Source organism: Notolabrus celidotus, unplaced genomic scaffold (assembly GCF_009762535.1).
Source record: "Notolabrus celidotus isolate fNotCel1 unplaced genomic scaffold, fNotCel1.pri scaffold_408_arrow_ctg1, whole genome shotgun sequence".
NCBI lineage: Eukaryota > Metazoa > Chordata > Actinopteri > Labriformes > Labridae > Notolabrus > Notolabrus celidotus.
In genome coordinates, this window is record NW_023260223.1 from 8,500 (window position 1) to 28,169 (window position 19,670).

Consider the following 19,670-nt stretch of genomic DNA (forward strand, 5'->3'; position numbering starts at 1 on the left):
GTGCTGCCCCCGGTGGACAATACGTGAAACACTTCAAACTGAACCAGGGTTATTAAAACATGGCTGCAGTTACCGGCAGTGACCACACGAGGCGACATATCCACCAGACCTGAACGTGTCTCAGTGAAAGTTCCTCTTCCTGTTTTTAATCTGAGATTATCTAATCTGGATTACCGACCCTGGAGAGCACCTTCCCTCTGACGTCAGACCATCAGGAGCTTCCACTTCCTGTTGTTGTTTATCAAAGATGTTGATTTGTTGATCTGTTCGTGTCGTTGTAAAAATCTCTTCTTGAATATTTGTCAAACATTTCCTTCTGAGCGTCGAGATGAAAGAAGTTAATAAACTACAAAGTTAATTTAATCTCTGCTCAGACTCCTCCCACACTTCCTGTGAGCCGTGTTTCAGCTGCAGTACCTCCGGCGTCCACTAGGTGCCGCTGTGATAAAACTCAGACGCTCACAGAAAATCCTGTTTCAGTGACGATCTGCCGTCGCGCCGGATCTGAGAAACATCCTGAAACTGCATCCAGCCTTGGATACTTTGGAGAGGACTAATGCTAAGCTAGGCTAACAGACAAGAACGGTAATGGGGGAAAAGAAACACTTTGCAATAAAATGTTTGAATACGGCAACTGAAGTCAGATTTTTCTGTCCCGGAAGTCCAGAACAAGATACATTTCAGATATGTTATCTTTCATCATCAGGTATCTTGCACATTATTTGCACTCATGTTGATAAATCAGACATGGAATCTAATAAACAAGATAACAAGTGAACAGGATGTAAATATAATATGAGTGAGACAATGATAATTATGAACATGATAAAAAACTTGCAGGATCAATAAAAAACTCGAGACAGATTTAAGACAAGAACTTGCAGGATCAAGATAATAACTTGTAGGATAAAAATGACCGGTATGATCAAAATAACATGTAGTGTCAAGATATCAACTTCTTGGATCAAAATAATAACTTCATAAGTCCAGAACAAGATACATTTAAACCTGTGTGTTATCTTTCAGTCATCAGGTATCTTGCGCATTATTTGTACTAATGTTGGTAAATCAGACATGGATGGTAAATAAACAAGATATCAAGTAAACAGGATCAAAATAATAACTTGGAAAGGTATTCATGTGATGGATCAGGATATTGACTTGACAAGAAATTGTTAAAACTGTAAGGATCAAGATTATTTGTAGGATTATTTGTAGCATCAATAACTTCAAATTGACTTTTAGGATGAAGATAAAAAAACTGGTAGGGTTAAAAAAACAACTTTCCAGATCAAGATTACAAATTGTAGATCAAGATAAAAACCTTTTAGACAAGATGGTGTACTGTGCAGAAAAATCGAATTGATCAAGATTATTAATTGATGGATCAAGATTAAAACATGTAGGATTAAGATATTACTTTTAGGATCAAGATCATTCGTAGGATTCAGATTTTGACTCGTATGATCAAAGAAAAACTGAAAACTGAAAACTTTTGGGGCAAGATAATATCCCTGAAGATCAAGATGATTTTACCCAATCAAGATAAGAGTGTCTAGGATCAAGATTACAACTTGTAGGATCAAAATGATGACTTGTATGATTAAGATATAAAGTCACTGGTAGGGTCAAGATAACATGTTAGATCAAGATAACATGTTAGATCAAGATAACATGTTAGATCAAGATAACACGTTAGATCAAGATCACATGTTAGATCAAGATAACACATGTTAGATCAAGATAACATGTTAGATCAAGATAACACGTTAGATCAAGATCACACATGTTAGATCAAGATAACACATGTTAGATCAAGATAACATGTTAGATCAAGATAACACATGTTAGATCAAGATAACATGTTAGATCAAGATAACACGTTAGATCAAGATAACATGTTAGATCAAGATAACATGTTAGATCAAGATAACACATGTTAGATCAAGATAACATGTTAGATCAAGATAACATGTTAGATCAAGATAACACATGTTAGATCAAGATAACACGTTAGATCAAGATAACACGTTAGATCAAGATAACATGTTAGATCAAGATAACACATGTTAGATCAAGATAACATGTTAGATCAAGATAACACGTTAGATCAAGATAACACGTTAGATCAAGATAACACATTAGATCAAGATAACACATTAGATCAAGATAACATGTTAGATCAAGATAACATGATAGATCAAGATAACATGATAGATCAAGATAACATGTTAGATCAAGATAACATGTTAGATCAAGATAACACATGTTAGATCAAGATAACATGTTAGATCAAGATAACACATGATAGATCAAGATAACATGATAGATCAAGATAACATGTTAGATCAAGATAACATGATAGATCAAGATAACATGTTAGATCAAGATAACATGTTAGATCAAGATAACATGTTAGATCAAGATAACATGTTGGATCAAGATAACACATGTTAGATCAAGATAACATGTTAGATCAAGATAACATGATAGATCAAGATAACACATTAGATCAAGATAACATGTTAGATCAAGATAACATGTTAGATCAAGATAACATGATAGATCAAGATAACATGTTAGATCAAGATAACATGTTAGATCAAGATAACATGTTGGATCAAGATAACACATGTTAGATCAAGATAACATGTTAGATCAAGATAACATGATAGATCAAGATAACACATTAGATCAAGATAACATGTTAGATCAAGATAACATGTTAGATCAAGATAACATGATAGATCAAGATAACATGATAGATCAAGATAACACATTAGATCAAGATAACATGTTAGATCAAGATAACATGATAGATCAAGATAACATGTTAGATCAAGATAACATGTTAGATCAAGATAACACATGTTAGATCAAGATAACATGTTAGATCAAGATAACATGTTAGATCAAGATAACATGTTAGATCAAGATAACATGTTAGATCAAGATAACACGTTAGATCAAGATAACATGTTAGATCAAGATAACACATGTTAGATCAAGATAACACGTTAGATCAAGATAACACGTTAGATCAAGATAACACATGTTAGATCAAGATAACATGTTAGATCAAGATAACATGATAGATCAAGATAACACATTAGATCAAGATAACATGTTAGATCAAGATAACATGTTAGATCAAGATAACATGTTAGATCAAGATAACATGATAGATCAAGATAACATGTTAGATCAAGATAACACATGTTAGATCAAGATAACATGTTAGATCAAGATAACATGTTAGATCAAGATAACATGTTAGATCAAGATAACACGTTAGATCAAGATAACATGTTAGATCAAGATAACATGTTAGATCAAGATAACATGTTGGATCAAGATAACATGTTAGATCAAGATAACATGTTAGATCAAGATAACATGATAGATCAAGATAACATGTTAGATCAAGATAACATGTTAGATCAAGATAACATGATAGATCAAGATAACATGTTAGATCAAGATAACACATTACATCAAGATAACATGTTAGATCAAGATAACATGTTAGATCAAGATAACATGTTAGATCAAGATAACATGTTAGATCAAGATAACATGTTAGATCAAGATAACATGTTAGATCAAGATAACACATGTTAGATCAAGATAACATGTTAGATCAAGATAACATGTTGGATCAAGATAACATGTTGGATCAAGATAACACATGTTGGATCAAGATAATTATGTGTCAGGATCCTTTTTGTGGAAATCAAGATACCACTTTATCTTATTGACGTTACTTCAGTGTATTTCTTCTTTTTTAAAAACTAAGATCTCTGAACAAGATTAAATTGAGTAGAACAAGATCATCTGCTTAAACTTTCCTTTTCTGTGGAGATAAAACACCAGAGATACAAATCCAGTGCTAACAAGATAACTCGTACATGCTAATTAAACAGACAAGATACATTACACCAACAAGATCACAAGTTATCAGAACAAGATACAAAGAAAATGTTAAGTTTTTTGGATGCTGTGGATGTTATTGAAGCAGATAAAACCAGATATTTGAATCTTGCTGGACTTCATGTTTTGTTTTTGTCTCTGTCTTTGTCTTTGTTTTTTTACTTTTCCTAAAAAAAAAAATAAACTTTTTTTTAGGAATAACATTTTTTTTTTTTTTTTAACTTTTCCTAAAATAAAAGTTTTTTGTTTTTTTTTACTTTTCCTAAAAAAAAAAAAAAAATTCTACAATTTTTTTTTTTTAATTTCAATTTTTAATATTTTTTTAAACTGGTGGAAACGGGCTTCCATAACTTCCTGGTTTAGTCCAGACTTCATCAGATCCTCTACGTCCCCTCCAGGATCAGGTTTATGCTCCTGAGCAGTGAGGGGTCAGAACAGGATGAGTCTTCAGTGGATCTTGACGCGGTCTGAGCGCGTGTGATTATTTTTACTCTCAGTAATATTTGTCCTCTTGTGTGTTTCCATGGTTACGTAACGTCCTCCCCCTCCTCTGCAGAGGAACAAACACAAACACAGGGTCCACTTTGTTCCTCGTTACGTAACTCTCCGTGAGTCTCATGAATAAACCTGCTGAGGGTTTCAGATCCTGGACTCTGATCCTGATGGAACCATCAAACCGTCACCGGGTTTCACTTCCTCCCTCAGGCTGTGTGACGCAACGACAGCGTTTCACTTCGACCAATCAGCCGTCAGTACTCAGCGGTAGAGTCAGAACACTTCAGTAAAGGGTTAAAACAGACACAGAGACACTGTATGATTATGAATCTGTATTTTCCTACACTTTTCCCTAGCAGAGAGGGTGTCAGTGAACGCACCACGGCTGTATTTACATGTACGACCCCCCCACCCCCTCTCTTCACTTCAACATCTTCAACATCGTGTTTTATTACAAGCAGCTGTACGCAGACCACAGAGCTGTAATAATGATGCTTAAACTGTGTGTGTGTGTGTGTGTGTGTGTGTGTGTGTGTGTGTGTGTGTGTGTGTGTGTGTGTGTCACCATAGAAACCCAGTCCAGCTCTGAGGAGGAGGAAACAACACGAGTAGAAAAATTAAAGATGTGGTCGCTGCTGCTGCTGGCGTGTCGTGAACTGAGTGTGGGAAACACACTGGCGACTGAATGTGTGTGTGTGTGTGTGTGTGTGTGTGTGTGTGTGTGTGTGTGTGTGTGTGTGTGTGTGATTGAAATCAGATCCAGCTGATCTCGCAGTGTAACCTGATCCTGGAAAATTAGTTCATGGGTTTAAAGTTTCAGTTTTCAAGTTCTGGATTAAAATCAGCTGAAGTGACTCTCTCTGTGTGTGTGTGTGTGTGTGTGTGTGTGTGTGTGTGTGTGTGTGTGTGTGTGTGTGTGTGTGTGAGAGAGAGTATATAAACAGTAGTCACACACACAGATCATGAGTCAGCAGCTGCAGTGAGACAGTTGGTTTCCCTCACATAGCTACATGCTAACGTCAGTGCGTGCTAACGTGTTAGCAGGATGAGTAAGCGGGAGCTGAGTTTCGTCTTAAAGCTGCGGCGTCAGCAGAGTGTCTGAAACATAGAAAAGTTTGCCAAAAGCCATGTAGGGACACAGCAAACCCCTGGACGTCCTGGAGGGAAATACAATTCCTCGTGGTTGAAGGAGTTCAGAGTGTGTGACGTAAGGCTACGTACCGTGACGTGGCGTACCGTGACGTACCGTGACGTACCGTGGCGTACCGTGGCGTACCGTGACGTACCGTGACGTACCGTGGCGTACCGTGACGTACCGTGGCGTACCGTGGCGTACCGTGACGTACCGTGGCGTACCGTGACGTACCGTGACGTGGCGTACCGTGACGTACCGTGACGTACCGTGGCGTACCGTGGCGTACCGTGACGTACCGTGACGTACCGTGGCGTACCGTGACGTACCGTGGCGTACCGTGGCGTACCGTGACGTACCGTGACGTACCGTGACGTACCGTGACGTACCGTGACGTACCGTGACGTACCGTGGCGTACCGTGGCGTACCGTGTCGTACCGTGGCGTACCGTGGCGTACCGTGACGTACCGTGACGTACCGTGGCGTACCGTGACGTACCGTGACGTACCGTGACGTACCGTGACGTACCTTGACGTACCGTGACGTACCGTTGGGAAATTAATCGTTAAGAAGAATCGATAACATCTGAGGAGTACCATTCTGATGGAACTGATCAATTGGAACCGGTTCTAAGTCGAATCCGGTTTTGGATTCCCACCCCTAATCATGACAGATACCATGACAGCTACTGTTTTATTTTTTATTTTTTAGTATTATTATTATTATTAATATTATTTTTACACTCATTGTTTCATGAATATTATTTCCTCATGCATGTTTTGGATGGACTCTGTTTAAAAAGAACAACATTAAAATGCCAACATGTAAAAATACTCTCTCTAATATATTTCCGTTGATTAAACCAGATGAACCTCTGTTTGTTAAACACTGAAATAAAGTGTGTGTGCAGATATTTGTCTGATAGAACACAACTGGGTGATTTACATTCTGAAAACAGGAGCACAAAAATAATCTCATCAACATGTGGACCAGAGAAAAGAATGCATCAAAAGCTTTTATCACCAAAAACTCCATGAACACTAAAATCTTTTTAAAGGATGTTGAAATGTGAACAGTGGTAAACAAGGAGCATGAAACCCATGATTTATTGATGTTTGTTTATTTTTGATTTGATGGCGGGGGTATGGGGGGGTATGGGGGGGTATGGGGTTTAGGGGTAGAGTGAGGACTGGACTTGTTGGGGTTGATGGGAGTGAGAGGAAGATTGAGAAGTTGAAGGGTCTTGGCTGAGGGTGTCCGAGGTCTGAGAGGGAGTCCTTGCATCTCTTCTAAAGAACTGCAGGAACCTTTTCTTGAAAGACTTCTTGGGTGGTCTGCTAGCCTCCTCTAGCTGAGTTTCTAGGCTCCTCAGTCTGTCCATGAAACTGTTGGTAGTCTTGGCTCTGTCTTCTTGTTGTTCCTTCAGTGACTTATTGATGGCGGTTAAAGACTCCATGAGAGAGGCCTTCTCCTGCTGCCACTCGGCCTGGTGTGTTTGCAGATCCTCTTTGGCCTGCTTCAGGGCATCCTGCATCCTGATGGTCTCTTCTTGGTGCTCTGCCAGGAGACAGCATCTGTCCATCTCCCACTGGCGTCTAAGGTCCACTTCTGCCTGTTTCTGTGCAGTCTGCATCCTTTCTCTTTCTTTAACATGCTCACAAACCAGCTTGAACTTGGCAGCATCCCACTGGCTCTCCTTGGTCTCTAGCTCCTCTCTGGCTTGATGCAGGGCAGCCTTTGTTTTGGGTGTGGTCTCTTCTTGGAGGCTAGACTTGTCCTTCTGTGTCTTGAGGTCCTCCTGGGCTTGGGTCAGGGCAGTCTTTGTTTTGGATGTGGTCTCTTCTAGGAGGCTAGACTTGTCCTTCTGTGTCTTGAGGTCCTCCTGGACTTGCGTCAGGGCAGCCTTCAACCTGCAGGTTTCCTCTTGTTCAGAGAGAAGATTCGATGTTACCTTCTCCCACTCCTGCTTCTGTGTCTTCAGGTCCTCCCGGGTCTCGTTCAGGGCAGCTGTAATGGTTGAGATCTCCTCCATGGCCTCGGCCAGGAGACGGGAGTTCTTGTCCTCACACTGGTGGTGGTCCTTGTTGGCGTCAGGGATCACCTCCGCCTTGAGACTGGCCTGATGCTTCTGGTTCTCCAGTGCCATGTGTGCCTGGTCCAGTCCAGCACGCAGTCTGGAGATTTCTCCAAGGAGAATAGTTCTGTCCTGCTCCCACGTGCATGCCGGATTCTGCAGGTCCTCGGGAACGAGAGACAGCAAAACCTGTTTGACTCTTGGCTGGTCTGGATCTTCGTTTGTCTCTGTTTGCTTCTCCTTTCTGACGTCAACGGCTTCCATGGGTCGGCTTATTTCAGTGACAGCCACCTCTGCTGTCTCCAGCTCGCTGGAAAACTTAACAAGGTCCAGATCCATGTCTGAGGTTGTCCTGTCTGAGGTTGTCCTGTCTGAGGTAGTCCTGTCTGAGTGTGTCCTTTCTGAGTGTGTCATGTCTGAGTGTGTCCTGTCTGAGGTTGTCCTGTATGAGGTTGTCCTATCTGAGGTTGTCCTGTCTGAGTGTGTCCTGTCTGAGGTTGTCCTGTCTTTGCGTTTTTTTGGCAGGTCCATTAGCTGCTCTTCCTGACCCAGCAAGGCAACCCTTTCCCTCACAGACGGCCACACCATCTCCTCTTTGGAGACCTTAACAAGGTCCAGATCCATGTCTGAGGTTGTCCTGTCTGAGGTTGTCCTGTCTGAGGTTGTCCTGTCTTTGTGGTTTTTTGGCAGGTCCTTTAGCTGCTCTTCCTGACGCAGCAAGGCAACCCTTTCCCTCACAGACGGCCACACCATCTCCTCTTTGTATCTGAGCCATGGTGATTCAGGCTCAGGGATCTGACCCTCAGCCGAGCTGGAACATCGGTCATTGTCCCCTTTCTGGTCCTGCAGAGATGGTCTTTCTAACGGTTCCTTCTGTAGTTGAGGAAAGTCTAGTGTTTCCACCTGTTGGACGTCCTTCAGGAGGACTGCATCCCCCTCATCCTTGAAGTCTGCAGGCTTCATATGTGTTCTGAGGGCATCAGCTTCCTCAGTCCTCTCCTGCAGGGCAGGGACGGTGGTCTTCCTGTTCTCTCTGTTCATGTTGTTCTTCTTCATCTCGACGATAATGTGGATGTTCAGGTGAACTGTTGTGTGTGTGTCTCTGTGTGTGTGTCTCTGTGTGTGTCTCTGTGTGTGTGTGTCTCTGTGTGTGTGTGTCTCTTGCTCTGGTGGCTGGACTCTAAAGTGACTGCAGGAGTCTGAGTGAGTGTATAAGCATTCTGGAGGAGGGCATCACTGTTCCCTTATGACATCATAGTGCAGGTCAGAAATCAAAGGCAATAGAGGTTGCCATGGTAACGAGCTCTGCCCTACAACATAGTGTCCCTAGACTGTATAAAAGTAGTACATGTAAACAGCTCCACAGAGTCTCAGCTTCACTGTAAACAGCTCCACAGAGTCTCAGCTTCACTGTAAACAGCTCCACAGAGTCTCAGCTTCACTGTAAACAGTTCCACAGAGTCTCAGCTTCACTGTAAACAGCTCCACAGAGTCTCAGCTTCACTGTAAACAGCTCCACAGAGTCTCAGCTTCACTGTTAACAGTTCCACAGAGTCTCAGCTTCACTGTAAACAGCTCCACAGAGTCTCAGCTTCACTGTAAACAGCTCCACAGAGTCTCAGCTTCACTGTAAACAGTTCCACAGAGTCTCAGCTTCACTGTAAACAGCTCCACAGAGTCTCAGCTTCACTGTAAACAGCTCCACAGAGTCTCAGCTTCACTGTTAACAGTTCCACAGAGTCTCAGCTTCACTGTAAACAGCTCCACAGAGTCTCAGCTTCACTGTAAACAGCTCCACAGAGTCTCAGCTTCACTGTAAACAGCTCCACAGAGTCTCAGCTTCACTGTAAACAGCTCCACAGAGTCTCAGTTTCACTGTAAACAGCTCCACAGAGTCTCAGCTTCACTGTAAACAGCTCCACAGAGTCTCAGTTTCACTGTAAACAGCTCCACAGAGTCTCAGCTTCACTGTAAACAGCTCCACAGAGTCTCAGCTTCACTGTAAACAGCTCCACAGAGTCTCAGCTTCACTGTAAACAGTTTAACAGAGTCTCAGCTTCACTGTAAACAGTTACACAGAGTCTCAGCTTCACTGTAAACAGTTACACAGAGTCTCAGCTTCACTGTGAACAGCTCCACAGAGTCTCAGCTTCACTGTAAACAGTTACACAGAGTCTCAGCTTCACTGTAAACAGTTTAACAGAGTCTCAGCTTCACTGTAAACAGTTTAACAGAGTCTCAGCTTCACTGTAAACAGTTTAACAGAGTCTCAGCTTCACTGTAAACAGCTCCACAGAGTCTCAGCTTCACTGTAAACAGTTTAACAGAGTCTCAGCTTCACTGTAAACAGTTTAACAGAGTCTCAGCTTCACTGTAAACAGTTTAACAGAGTCTCAGCTTCACTGTAAACAGTTTAACAGAGTCTCAGCTTCACTGTTAACAGTTTAACAGTCTCAGTTTCACTGTAAACAGTTTAACAGAGTCTCAGCTTCACTGTAAACAGTTTAACAGAGTCTCAGCTTCACTGTTAACAGTTTAACAGTCTCAGTTTCACTGTAAACAGTTTCAATCATGACAGATACCATGACAGCTACTTTTTTATTTTTTATTTTTTAGTATTATAATTATTATTAATATTATTTTTGCACTCATTGTTTCATGAATATTATTTCCTCATGCATGTTTTGGATGGACTCTGTTTAAAAAGAACAACATTAAAATGCCAACATGTAAAAATACTCTCTCTAATATATTTCCGTTGATTAAACCAGATGAACCTTTGTTTGTTAAACACTGAAATAAAGTGTGTGTGCAGATATTTGTCTGATAGAACACAACTGGGTGATTTACATTCTGAAAACAGGAGCACAAAAATAATCTCATCAACATGTGGACCAGAGAAAAGAATGCATCAAAAGCTTTGATCACCAAAAACTCCATGAACACTAAAATCTTTTTAAAGGATGTTGAAATGTGAACAGTGGTAAACAAGGAGCATGAAACCCATGATTTATTGATGTTTGTTTATTTTTGATTTGATGGCGGGGGTATGGGGGGGTATGGGGGGTTATGGGGGGTATGGGGGGGTATGGGGTTTAGGGGTAGAGTGAGGACTGGACTTGTTGGGGTTGATGGGAGTGAGAGGAAGATTGAGAAGTTGAAGGGTCTTGGCTGAGGGTGTCCGAGGTCTGAGAGGGAGTCCTTGCATCTCTTCTAAAGAACTGCAGGAACCTTTTCTTGAAAGACTTCTTGGGTGGTCTGCTAGCCTCCTCTAGCTGAGTTTCTAGGCTCCTCAGTCTGTCCATGAAACTGTTGGTAGTCTTGGCTCTGTCTTCTTGTTGTTCCTTCAGTGACTTATTGATGGCGGTTAAAGACTCCATGAGAGAGGCCTTCTCCTGCTGCCACTCGGCCTGGTGTGTTTGCAGATCCTCTTTGGCCTGCTTCAGGGCATCCTGCATCCTGATGGTCTCTTCTTGGTGCTCTGCCAGGAGACAGCATCTGTCCATCTCCCACTGGCGTCTAAGGTCCTCTTCTGCCTGTTTCTGTGCAGTCTGCAAACTTTCTCTTTCTTTAACATGCTCACAAACCAGCTTGAACTTGGCAGCATCCCACTGGCTCTCCTTGGTCTCTAGCTCCTCTCTGGCTTGGGTCAGGGCAGTCTTTGTTTTGGATGTGGTCTCTTCTAGGAGGCTAGACTTGTCCTTCTGTGTCTTGAGGTCCTCCTGGGCTTGGGTCAGGGCAGTCTTTGTTTTGGATGTGGTCTCTTCTAGGAGGCTAGACTTGTCCTTCTGTGTCTTGAGGTCCTCCTGGACTTGCGTCAGGGCAGCCTTCAACCTGCAGGTTTCCTCTTGTTCAGAGAGAAGATTCGATGTTACCTTCTCCCACTCCTGCTTCTGTGTCTTCAGGTCCTCCCGGGTCTCGTTCAGGGCAGCTGTAATGGTTGAGATCTCCTCCATGGCCTCGGCCAGGAGACGGGAGTTCTTGTCCTCACACTGGTGGTGGTCCTTGTTGGCGTCAGGGATCACCTCCGCCTTGAGACTGGGCTGATGCTTCTGGTTCTCCAGTGCCATGTGTGCCTGGTCCAGTCCAGCACGCAGTCTGGAGATTTCTCCAAGGAGAATAGTTCTGTCCTGCTCCCACGTGCATGCCGGATTCTGCAGGTCCTCGGGAACGAGAGACAGCAAAACCTGTTTGACTCTTGGCTGGTCTGGATCTTCGTTTGTCTCTGTTTGCTTCTCCTTTCTGACGTCAACGGCTTCCATGGGTCGGCTTATTTCAGTGACAGCCACCTCTGCTGTCTCCAGCTCGCTGGAAACCTTAACAAGGTCCAGATCCATGTCTGAGGTTGTCCTATCTGAGGTTGTCCTGTCTGAGGTTGTCCTGTCTGAGGTTGTCCTGTCTGAGTGTGTCCTGTCTGAGGTTGTCCTGTATGAGGTTTTCCTGTCTTTGCGTTTTTTTGGCAGGTCCATTAGCTGCTCTTCCTGACCCAGCAAGGCAACCCTTTCCCTCACAGACGGCCACACCATCTCCTCTTTGGAGACCTTAACAAGGTCCAGATCCATGTCTGAGGTTGTCCTATCTGAGGTTGTCCTGTCTGAGGTTGTCCTGTATGAGGTTGTCCTGTCTGAGGTAGTCCTGTCTGAGTGTGTCCTTTCTGAGTGTGTCATGTCTGAGTGTGTCCTGTCTGAGGTTGTCCTGTATGAGGTTGTCCTGTCTGAGGTAGTCCTGTCTGAGTGTGTCCTTTCTGAGTGTGTCCTTTCTGAGTGTGTCCTGTCTGAGTGTGTCCTTTCTGAGTGTGTCCTTTCTGAGTGTGTCCTGTCTGAGGTTGTCCTGTATGAGGTTTTCCTGTCTTTGCGTTTTTTTGGCAGGTCCATTAGCTGCTCTTCCTGACCCAGCAAGGCAACCCTTTCCCTCACAGACGGCCACACCATCTCCTCTTTGGAGACCTTAACAAGGTCCAGATCCATGTCTGAGGTTGTCCTGTCTGAGGTTGTCCTGTCTGAGGTTGTCCTGTCTTTGTGGTTTTTTGGCAGGTCCTTTAGCTGCTCTTCCTGACGCAGCAAGGCAACCCTTTCCCTCACAGACGGCCACACCATCTCCTCTTTGGAGACCTTAACAAGGTCCAGATCCATGTCTGAGGTTGTCCTGTCTGAGGTTGTCCTGTATGAGGTTTTCCTGTCTTTGCGTTTTTTTGGCAGGTCCATTAGCTGCTCTTCCTGACCCAGCAAGGCAACCCTTTCCCTCACAGACGGCCACACCATCTCCTCTTTGGAGACCTTAACAAGGTCCAGATCCATGTCTGAGGTTGTCCTGTCTGAGGTTGTCCTGTCTGAGGTTGTCCTGTCTGAGGTTGTCCTGTCTTTGTGGTTTTTTGGCAGGTCCATTAGCTGCTCTTCCTGACGCAGCAAGGCAACCCTTTCCCTCACAGACGGCCACACCATCTCCTCTTTGTATCTGAGCCATGGTGATTCAGGCTCAGGGATCTGACCCTCAGCCGAGCTGGAACATCGGTCATTGTCCCCTTTCTGGTCCTGCAGAGATGGTCTTTCTAACGGTTCCTTCTGTAGTTGAGGAAAGTCTAGTGTTTCCACCTGTTGGACGTCCTTCAGGAGGACTGCATCCCCCTCATCCTTGAAGTCTGCAGGCTTCATATGTGTTCTGAGGGCATCAGCTTCCTCAGTCCTCTCCTGCAGGGCAGGGACGGTGGTCTTCCTGTTCTCTCTGTTCATGTTGTTCTTCTTCATCTCGACGATAATGTGGATGTTCAGGTGAACTGTTGTGTGTGTGTCTCTGTGTGTGTGTCTCTGTGTGTGTCTCTGTGTGTGTGTGTCTCTGTGTGTGTGTCTCTTGCTCTGGTGGCTGGACTCTAAAGTGACTGCAGGAGTCTGAGTGAGTGTATAAGCATTCTGGAGGAGGGCATCACTGTTCCCTTATGACATCATAGTGCAGGTCAGAAATCAAAGGCAATAGAGGTTGCCATGGTAACGAGCTCTGCCCTACAACATAGTGTCCCTAGACTATATAAAAGTAGTACATGTAAACAGCTCCACAGAGTCTCAGCTTCACTGTAAACAGCTCCACAGAGTCTCAGCTTCACTGTAAACAGTTTAACAGTCTCAGTTTCACTGTAAACAGTTTAACAGAGTCTCAGCTTCACTGTAAACAGTTTAACAGAGTCTCAGCTTCACTGTAAACAGTTTAACAGAGTCACAGCTTCACTGTAAACAGTTTAACAGAGTCTCAGCTTCACTGTAAACAGTTTCAATCATGACAGATACCATGACAGCTACTTTTTTATTTTTTATTTTTTAGTATTATTATTATTATTAATATTATTTTTGCACTGATTGTTTCATGAATATTATTTCCTCATGCATGTTTTGGATGGACTCTGTTTAAAAAGAACAACATTAAAATGCCAACATGTAAAAATACTCTCTCTAATATATTTCCGTTGATTAAACCAGATGAACCTTTGTTTGTTAAACACTGAAATAAAGTGTGTGTGCAGATATTTGTCTGATAGAACACAACTGGGTGATTTACATTCTGAAAACAGGAGCACAAAAATAATCTCATCAACATGTGGACCAGAGAAAAGAATGCATCAAAAGCTTTTATCACCAAAAACTCCATGAACACTAAAATCTTTTTAAAGGATGTTGAAATGTGAACAGTGGTAAACAAGGAGCATGAAACCCATGATTTATTGATGTTTGTTTATTTTTATTTGATGGCGGGGGTATGGGGGGGTATGGGGGGGTATGGGGTTTAGGGGTAGAGTGAGGACTGGACTTGTTGGGGTTGATGGGAGTGAGAGGAAGATTGAGAAGTTGAAGGGTCTTGGCTGAGGGTGTCCGAGGTCTGAGAGGGAGTCCTTGCATCTCTTCTAAAGAACTGCAGGAACCTTTTCTTGAAAGACTTCTTGGGTGGTCTGCTAGCCTCCTCTAGCTGAGTTTCTAGGCTCCTCAGTCTGTCCATGAAACTGTTGGTAGTCTTGGCTCTGTCTTCTTGTTGTTCCTTCAGTGACTTATTGATGGCGGTTAAAGACTCCATGAGAGAGGCCTTCTCCTGCTGCCACTCGGCCTGGTGTGTTTGCAGATCCTCTTTGGCCTGCTTCAGGGCATCCTGCATCCTGATGGTCTCTTCTTGGTGCTCTGCCAGGAGACAGCATCTGTCCATCTCCCACTGGCGTCTAAGGTCCTCTACTGCCTGTTTCTGTGCAGTCTGCATCCTTTCTCTTTCTTTAACATGCTCACAAACCAGCTTGAACTTGGCAGCATCCCACTGGCTCTCCTTGGTCTCTAGCTCCTCTCTGGCTTGATGCAGGGCAGTCTTTGTTTTGGATGTGGTCTCTTCTAGGAGGCTAGACTTGTCCTTCTGTGTCTTGAGGTCCTCCTGGGCTTGGGTCAGGGCAGTCTTTGTTTTGGATGTGGTCTCTTCTAGGAGGCTAGACTTGTCCTTCTGTGTCTTGAGGTCCTCCTGGGCTTGGGTCAGGGCAGTCTTTGTTTTGGATGTGGTCTCTTCTAGGAGGCTAGACTTGTCCTTCTGTGTCTTGAGGTCCTCCTGGACTTGCGTCAGGGCAGCCTTCAACCTGCAGGTTTCCTCTTGTTCAGAGAGAAGATTCGATGTTACCTTCTCCCACTCCTGCTTCTGTGTCTTCAGGTCCTCCCGGGTCTCGTTCAGGGCAGCTGTAATGGTTGAGATCTCCTCCATGGCCTCGGCCAGGAGACGGGAGTTCTTGTCCTCACACTGGTGGTGGTCCTTGTTGGCGTCAGGGATCACCTCCGCCTTGAGACTGGCCTGATGCTTCTGGTTCTCCAGTGCCATGTGTGCCTGGTCCAGTCCAGCACGCAGTCTGGAGATTTCTCCAAGGAGAATAGTTCTGTCCTGCTCCCACGTGCATGCCGGATTCTGCAGGTCCTCGGGAACGAGAGACAGCAAAACCTGTTTGACTCTTGGCTGGTCTGGATCTTCGTTTGTCTCTGTTTGCTTCTCCTTTCTGACGTCAACGGCTTCCATGGGTCGGCTTATTTCAGTGACAGCCACCTCTGCTGTCTCCAGCTCGCTGGAAACCTTAACAAGGTCCAGATCCATGTCTGAGGTAGTCCTATCTGAGGTTGTCCTGTCTGAGGTTGTCCTGTCTGAGGTTGTCCTGTATGAGGTTTTCCTGTCTTTGCGTTTTTTTGGCAGGTCCATTAGCTGCTCTTCCTGACCCAGCAAGGCAACCCTTTCCCTCACAGACGGCCACACCATCTCCTCTTTGGAGACCTTAACAAGGTCCAGATCCATGTCTGAGGTTGTCCTGTCTGAGGTTGTCCTGTCTGAGGTAGTCCTGTCTGAGTGTGTCCTTTCTGAGTGTGTCATGTCTGAGTGTGTCCTGTCTGAGGTTGTCCTGTATGAGGTTGTCCTATCTGAGGTTGTCCTGTCTGAGTGTGTCCTTTCTGAGTGTGTCCTTTCTGAGGTTGTCCTATCTGAGGTTGTCATGTCTGAGTGTGTCCTTTCTGAGGTTGTCCTGTCTGAGGTTGTCCTGTCTTTGCGTTTTTTTGGCAGGTCCATTAGCTGCTCTTCCTGACCCAGCAAGGCAACCCTTTCCCTCACAGACGGCCACACCATCTCCTCTTTGGAGACCTTAACAAGGTCCAGATCCATGTCTGAGGTTGTCCTGTCTGAGGTTGTCCTGTCTGAGGTTGTCCTGTCTTTGTGGTTTTTTGGCAGGTCCTTTAGCTGCTCTTCCTGACGCAGCAAGGCAACCCTTTCCCTCACAGACGGCCACACCATCTCCTCTTTGTATCTGAGCCATGGTGATTCAGGCTCAGGGATCTGACCCTCAGCCGAGCTGGAACATCGGTCATTGTCCCCTTTCTGGTCCTGCAGAGATGGTCTTTCTAACGGTTCCTTCTGTAGTTGAGGAAAGTCTAGTGTTTCCACCTGTTGGACGTCCTTCAGGAGGACTGCATCCCCCTCATCCTTGAAGTCTGCAGGCTTCATATGTGTTCTGAGGGCATCAGCTTCCTCAGTCCTCTCCTGCAGGGCAGGGACGGTGGTCTTCCTGTTCTCTCTGTTCATGTTGTTCTTCTTCATCTCGACGATAATGTGGATGTTCAGGTGAACTGTTGTGTGTGTGTCTCTGTGTGTGTGTCTCTGTGTGTGTCTCTGTGTGTGTGTGTCTCTGTGTGTGTGTGTCTCTTGCTCTGGTGGCTGGACTCTAAAGTGACTGCAGGAGTCTGAGTGAGTGTATAAGCATTCTGGAGGAGGGCATCACTGTTCCCTTATGACATCATAGTGCAGGTCAGAAATCAAAGGCAATAGAGGTTGCCATGGTAACGAGCTCTGCCCTACAACATAGTGTCCCTAGACTGTATAAAAGTAGTACATGTAAACAGCTCCACAGAGTCTCAGCTTCACTGTAAACAGCTCCACAGAGTCTCAGCTTCACTGTAAACAGTTCCACAGAGTCTCAGCTTCACTGTAAACAGCTCCACAGAGTCTCAGCTTCACTGTAAACAGCTCCACAGAGTCTCAGCTTCACTGTTAACAGTTCCACAGAGTCTCAGCTTCACTGTAAACAGCTCCACAGTCTCAGCTTCACTGTAAACAGCTCCACAGAGTCTCAGCTTCACTGTAAACAGCTCCACAGAGTCTCAGCTTCACTGTGAACAGCTCCACAGAGTCTCAGTTTCACTGTAAACAGCTCCACAGAGTCTCAGCTTCACTGTAAACAGCTCCACAGAGTCTCAGTTTCACTGTAAACAGCTCCACAGAGTCTCAGCTTCACTGTAAACAGCTCCACAGAGTCTCAGCTTCACTGTAAACAGCTCCACAGAGTCTCAGCTTCACTGTAAACAGTTTAACAGAGTCTCAGCTTCACTGTAAACAGTTACACAGAGTCTCAGCTTCACTGTAAACAGTTACACAGAGTCTCAGCTTCACTGTGAACAGCTCCACAGAGTCTCAGCTTCACTGTAAACAGTTACACAGAGTCTCAGCTTCACTGTAAACAGTTTAACAGAGTCTCAGCTTCACTGTAAACAGTTTAACAGAGTCTCAGCTTCACTGTAAACAGTTTAACAGAGTCTCAGCTTCACTGTAAACAGCTCCACAGAGTCTCAGCTTCACTGTAAACAGTTTAACAGAGTCTCAGCTTCACTGTAAACAGTTTAACAGAGTCTCAGCTTCACTGTAAACAGTTTAACAGAGTCTCAGCTTCACTGTAAACAGTTTAACAGAGTCTCAGCTTCACTGTTAACAGTTTAACAGTCTCAGTTTCACTGTAAACAGTTTAACAGAGTCTCAGCTTCACTGTAAACAGTTTAACAGAGTCTCAGCTTCACTGTTAACAGTTTAACAGTCTCAGTTTCACTGTAAACAGTTTCAATCATGACAGATACCATGACAGCTACTTTTTTATTTTTTATTTTTTAGTATTATAATTATTATTAATATTATTTTTGCACTCATTGTTTCATGAATATTATTTCCTCATGCATGTGTTGGATGGACTCTGTTTAAAAAGAACAACATTAAAATGCCAACATGTAAAAATACTCTCTCTAATATATTTCCGTTGATTAAACCAGATGAACCTTTGTTTGTTAAACACTGAAATAAAGTGTGTGTGCAGATATTTGTCTGATAGAACACAACTGGGTGATTTACATTCTGAAAACAGGAGCACAAAAATAATCTCATCAACATGTGGACCAGAGAAAAGAATGCATCAAAAGCTTTGATCACCAAAAACTCCATGAACACTAAAATCTTTTTAAAGGATGTTGAAATGTGAACAGTGGTAAACCAGGAGCATGAAACCCATGATTTATTGATGTTTGTTTATTTTTGATTTGATGGCGGGGGTATGGGGGGGTATGGGGGGGTATGGGGGGGTATGGGGTTTAGGGGTAGAGTGAGGACTGGACTTGTTGGGGTTGATGGGAGTGAGAGGAAGATTGAGAAGTTGAAGGGTCTTGGCTGAGGGTGTCCGAGGTCTGAGAGGGAGTCCTTGCATCTCTTCTAAAGAACTGCAGGAACCTTTTCTTGAAAGACTTCTTGGGTGGTCTGCTAGCCTCCTCTAGCTGAGTTTCTAGGCTCCTCAGTCTGTCCATGAAACTGTTGGTAGTCTTGGCTCTGTCTTCTTGTTGTTCCTTCAGTGACTTATTGATGGCGGTTAAAGACTCCATGAGAGAGGCCTTCTCCTGCTGCCACTCGGCCTGGTGTGTTTGCAGATCCTCTTTGGCCTGCTTCAGGGCATCCTGCATCCTGATGGTCTCTTCTTGGTGCTCTGCCAGGAGACAGCATCTGTCCATCTCCCACTGGCGTCTAAGGTCCTCTTCTGCCTGTTTCTGTGCAGTCTGCAAACTTTCTCTTTCTTTAACATGCTCACAAACCAGCTTGAACTTGGCAGCATCCCACTGGCTCTCCTTGGTCTCTAGCTCCTCTCTGGCTTGGGTCAGGGCAGTCTTTGTTTTGGATGTGGTCTCTTCTAGGAGGCTAGACTTGTCCTTCTGTGTCTTGAGGTCCTCCTGGGCTTGGGTCAGGGCAGTCTTTGTTTTGGATGTGGTCTCTTCTAGGAGGCTAGACTTGTCCTTCTGTGTCTTGAGGTCCTCCTGGACTTGCGTCAGGGCAGCCTTCAACCTGCAGGTTTCCTCTTGTTCAGAGAGAAGATTCGATGTTACCTTCTCCCACTCCTGCTTCTGTGTCTTCAGGTCCTCCCGGGTCTCGTTCAGGGCAGCTGTAATGGTTGAGATCTCCTCCATGGCCTCGGCCAGGAGACGGGAGTTCTTGTCCTCACACTGGTGGTGGTCCTTGTTGGCGTCAGGGATCACCTCCGCCTTGAGACTGGGCTGATGCTTCTGGTTCTCCAGTGCCATGTGTGCCTGGTCCAGTCCAGCACGCAGTCTGGAGATTTCTCCAAGGAGAATAGTTCTGTCCTGCTCCCACGTGCATGCCGGATTCTGCAGGTCCTCGGGAACGAGAGACAGCAAAACCTGTTTGACTCTTGGCTGGTCTGGATCTTCGTTTGTCTCTGTTTGCTTCTC

At 44.3% G+C, this 19,670-nt stretch overlaps 2 protein-coding genes across 19 annotated transcripts; both read right to left on the reverse strand.

Annotated features, from left to right (window-relative positions):
* Positions 1-6,661: 6,661 nt before the first annotated feature.
* On the reverse strand, positions 6,662-8,841 carry LOC117809760 (golgin subfamily A member 6-like protein 2). 2 transcript variants are annotated; one of them, XM_034679254.1, is made up of 2 exons: positions 8,257-8,841; positions 6,662-7,986 (listed from the first exon to the last, which is right to left on the reverse strand). In XM_034679254.1, the coding sequence occupies exons 1-2, from the start codon at positions 8,686-8,688 to the stop codon at positions 6,730-6,732; spliced, it is 1,689 nt and encodes a 562-aa protein (XP_034535145.1). In that variant the 5' UTR covers positions 8,689-8,841; the 3' UTR covers positions 6,662-6,729. The 2 variants fall into 2 exon arrangements, with proteins under 2 accessions (XP_034535145.1, XP_034535144.1); XM_034679253.1 differs by having other exon boundaries at positions 6,662-8,001.
* Positions 8,842-10,709: 1,868 nt separating this feature from the next.
* LOC117809757 (myosin heavy chain, clone 203-like) lies at positions 10,710-16,873 on the reverse strand. 17 transcript variants are annotated; one of them, XM_034679238.1, is made up of 4 exons: positions 15,747-16,873; positions 12,930-12,991; positions 12,600-12,794; positions 10,710-12,239 (listed from the first exon to the last, which is right to left on the reverse strand). In XM_034679238.1, exons 1-4 carry the CDS (start codon positions 16,714-16,716, stop codon positions 10,728-10,730), a joined length of 2,739 nt encoding a protein of 912 aa, XP_034535129.1. In that variant the 5' UTR covers positions 16,717-16,873; the 3' UTR covers positions 10,710-10,727. The 17 variants fall into 17 exon arrangements, with proteins under 17 accessions (XP_034535129.1, XP_034535125.1, XP_034535132.1 ...); XM_034679234.1 differs by having other exon boundaries at positions 10,710-11,354; positions 11,439-12,417; positions 12,778-12,991; XM_034679241.1 differs by having other exon boundaries at positions 10,710-12,417; positions 12,778-12,991; positions 15,747-15,939; positions 16,285-16,872.
* Between the last annotated feature and the right edge of the window lie 2,797 nt (positions 16,874-19,670).

What these genes read in the sequence shown, in the direction of transcription:
- LOC117809757 (XM_034679232.1), bottom strand. Translation starts at nt 16,716, where the DNA reads ATGAAGAAGAACAACATGAACAGAGAGAACAGGAAGACCACCGTCCCT. An exon ending in CTCAGACAGGACAACCTCAG is followed by an intron (nt 12,992 to 15,746) that starts ATAGGACTACCT and finishes AAAACCACAAAG; the next exon opens with ACAGGACAACCTCAGACAGG. An exon ending in TACAGGACAACCTCAGACAG is followed by an intron (nt 12,418 to 12,777) that starts GACAACCTCAGA and finishes ACACTCAGAAAG; the next exon opens with GACACACTCAGACAGGACAC.
- LOC117809760 (XM_034679253.1), bottom strand. Translation starts at nt 8,688, where the DNA reads ATGAAGAAGAACAACATGAACAGAGAGAACAGGAAGACCACCGTCCCT. An exon ending in CAGACAGGACAACCTCAGAC is followed by an intron (nt 8,002 to 8,256) that starts ATGGATCTGGAC and finishes ACTACCTCAGAC; the next exon opens with AGGACAACCTCAGACAGGAC.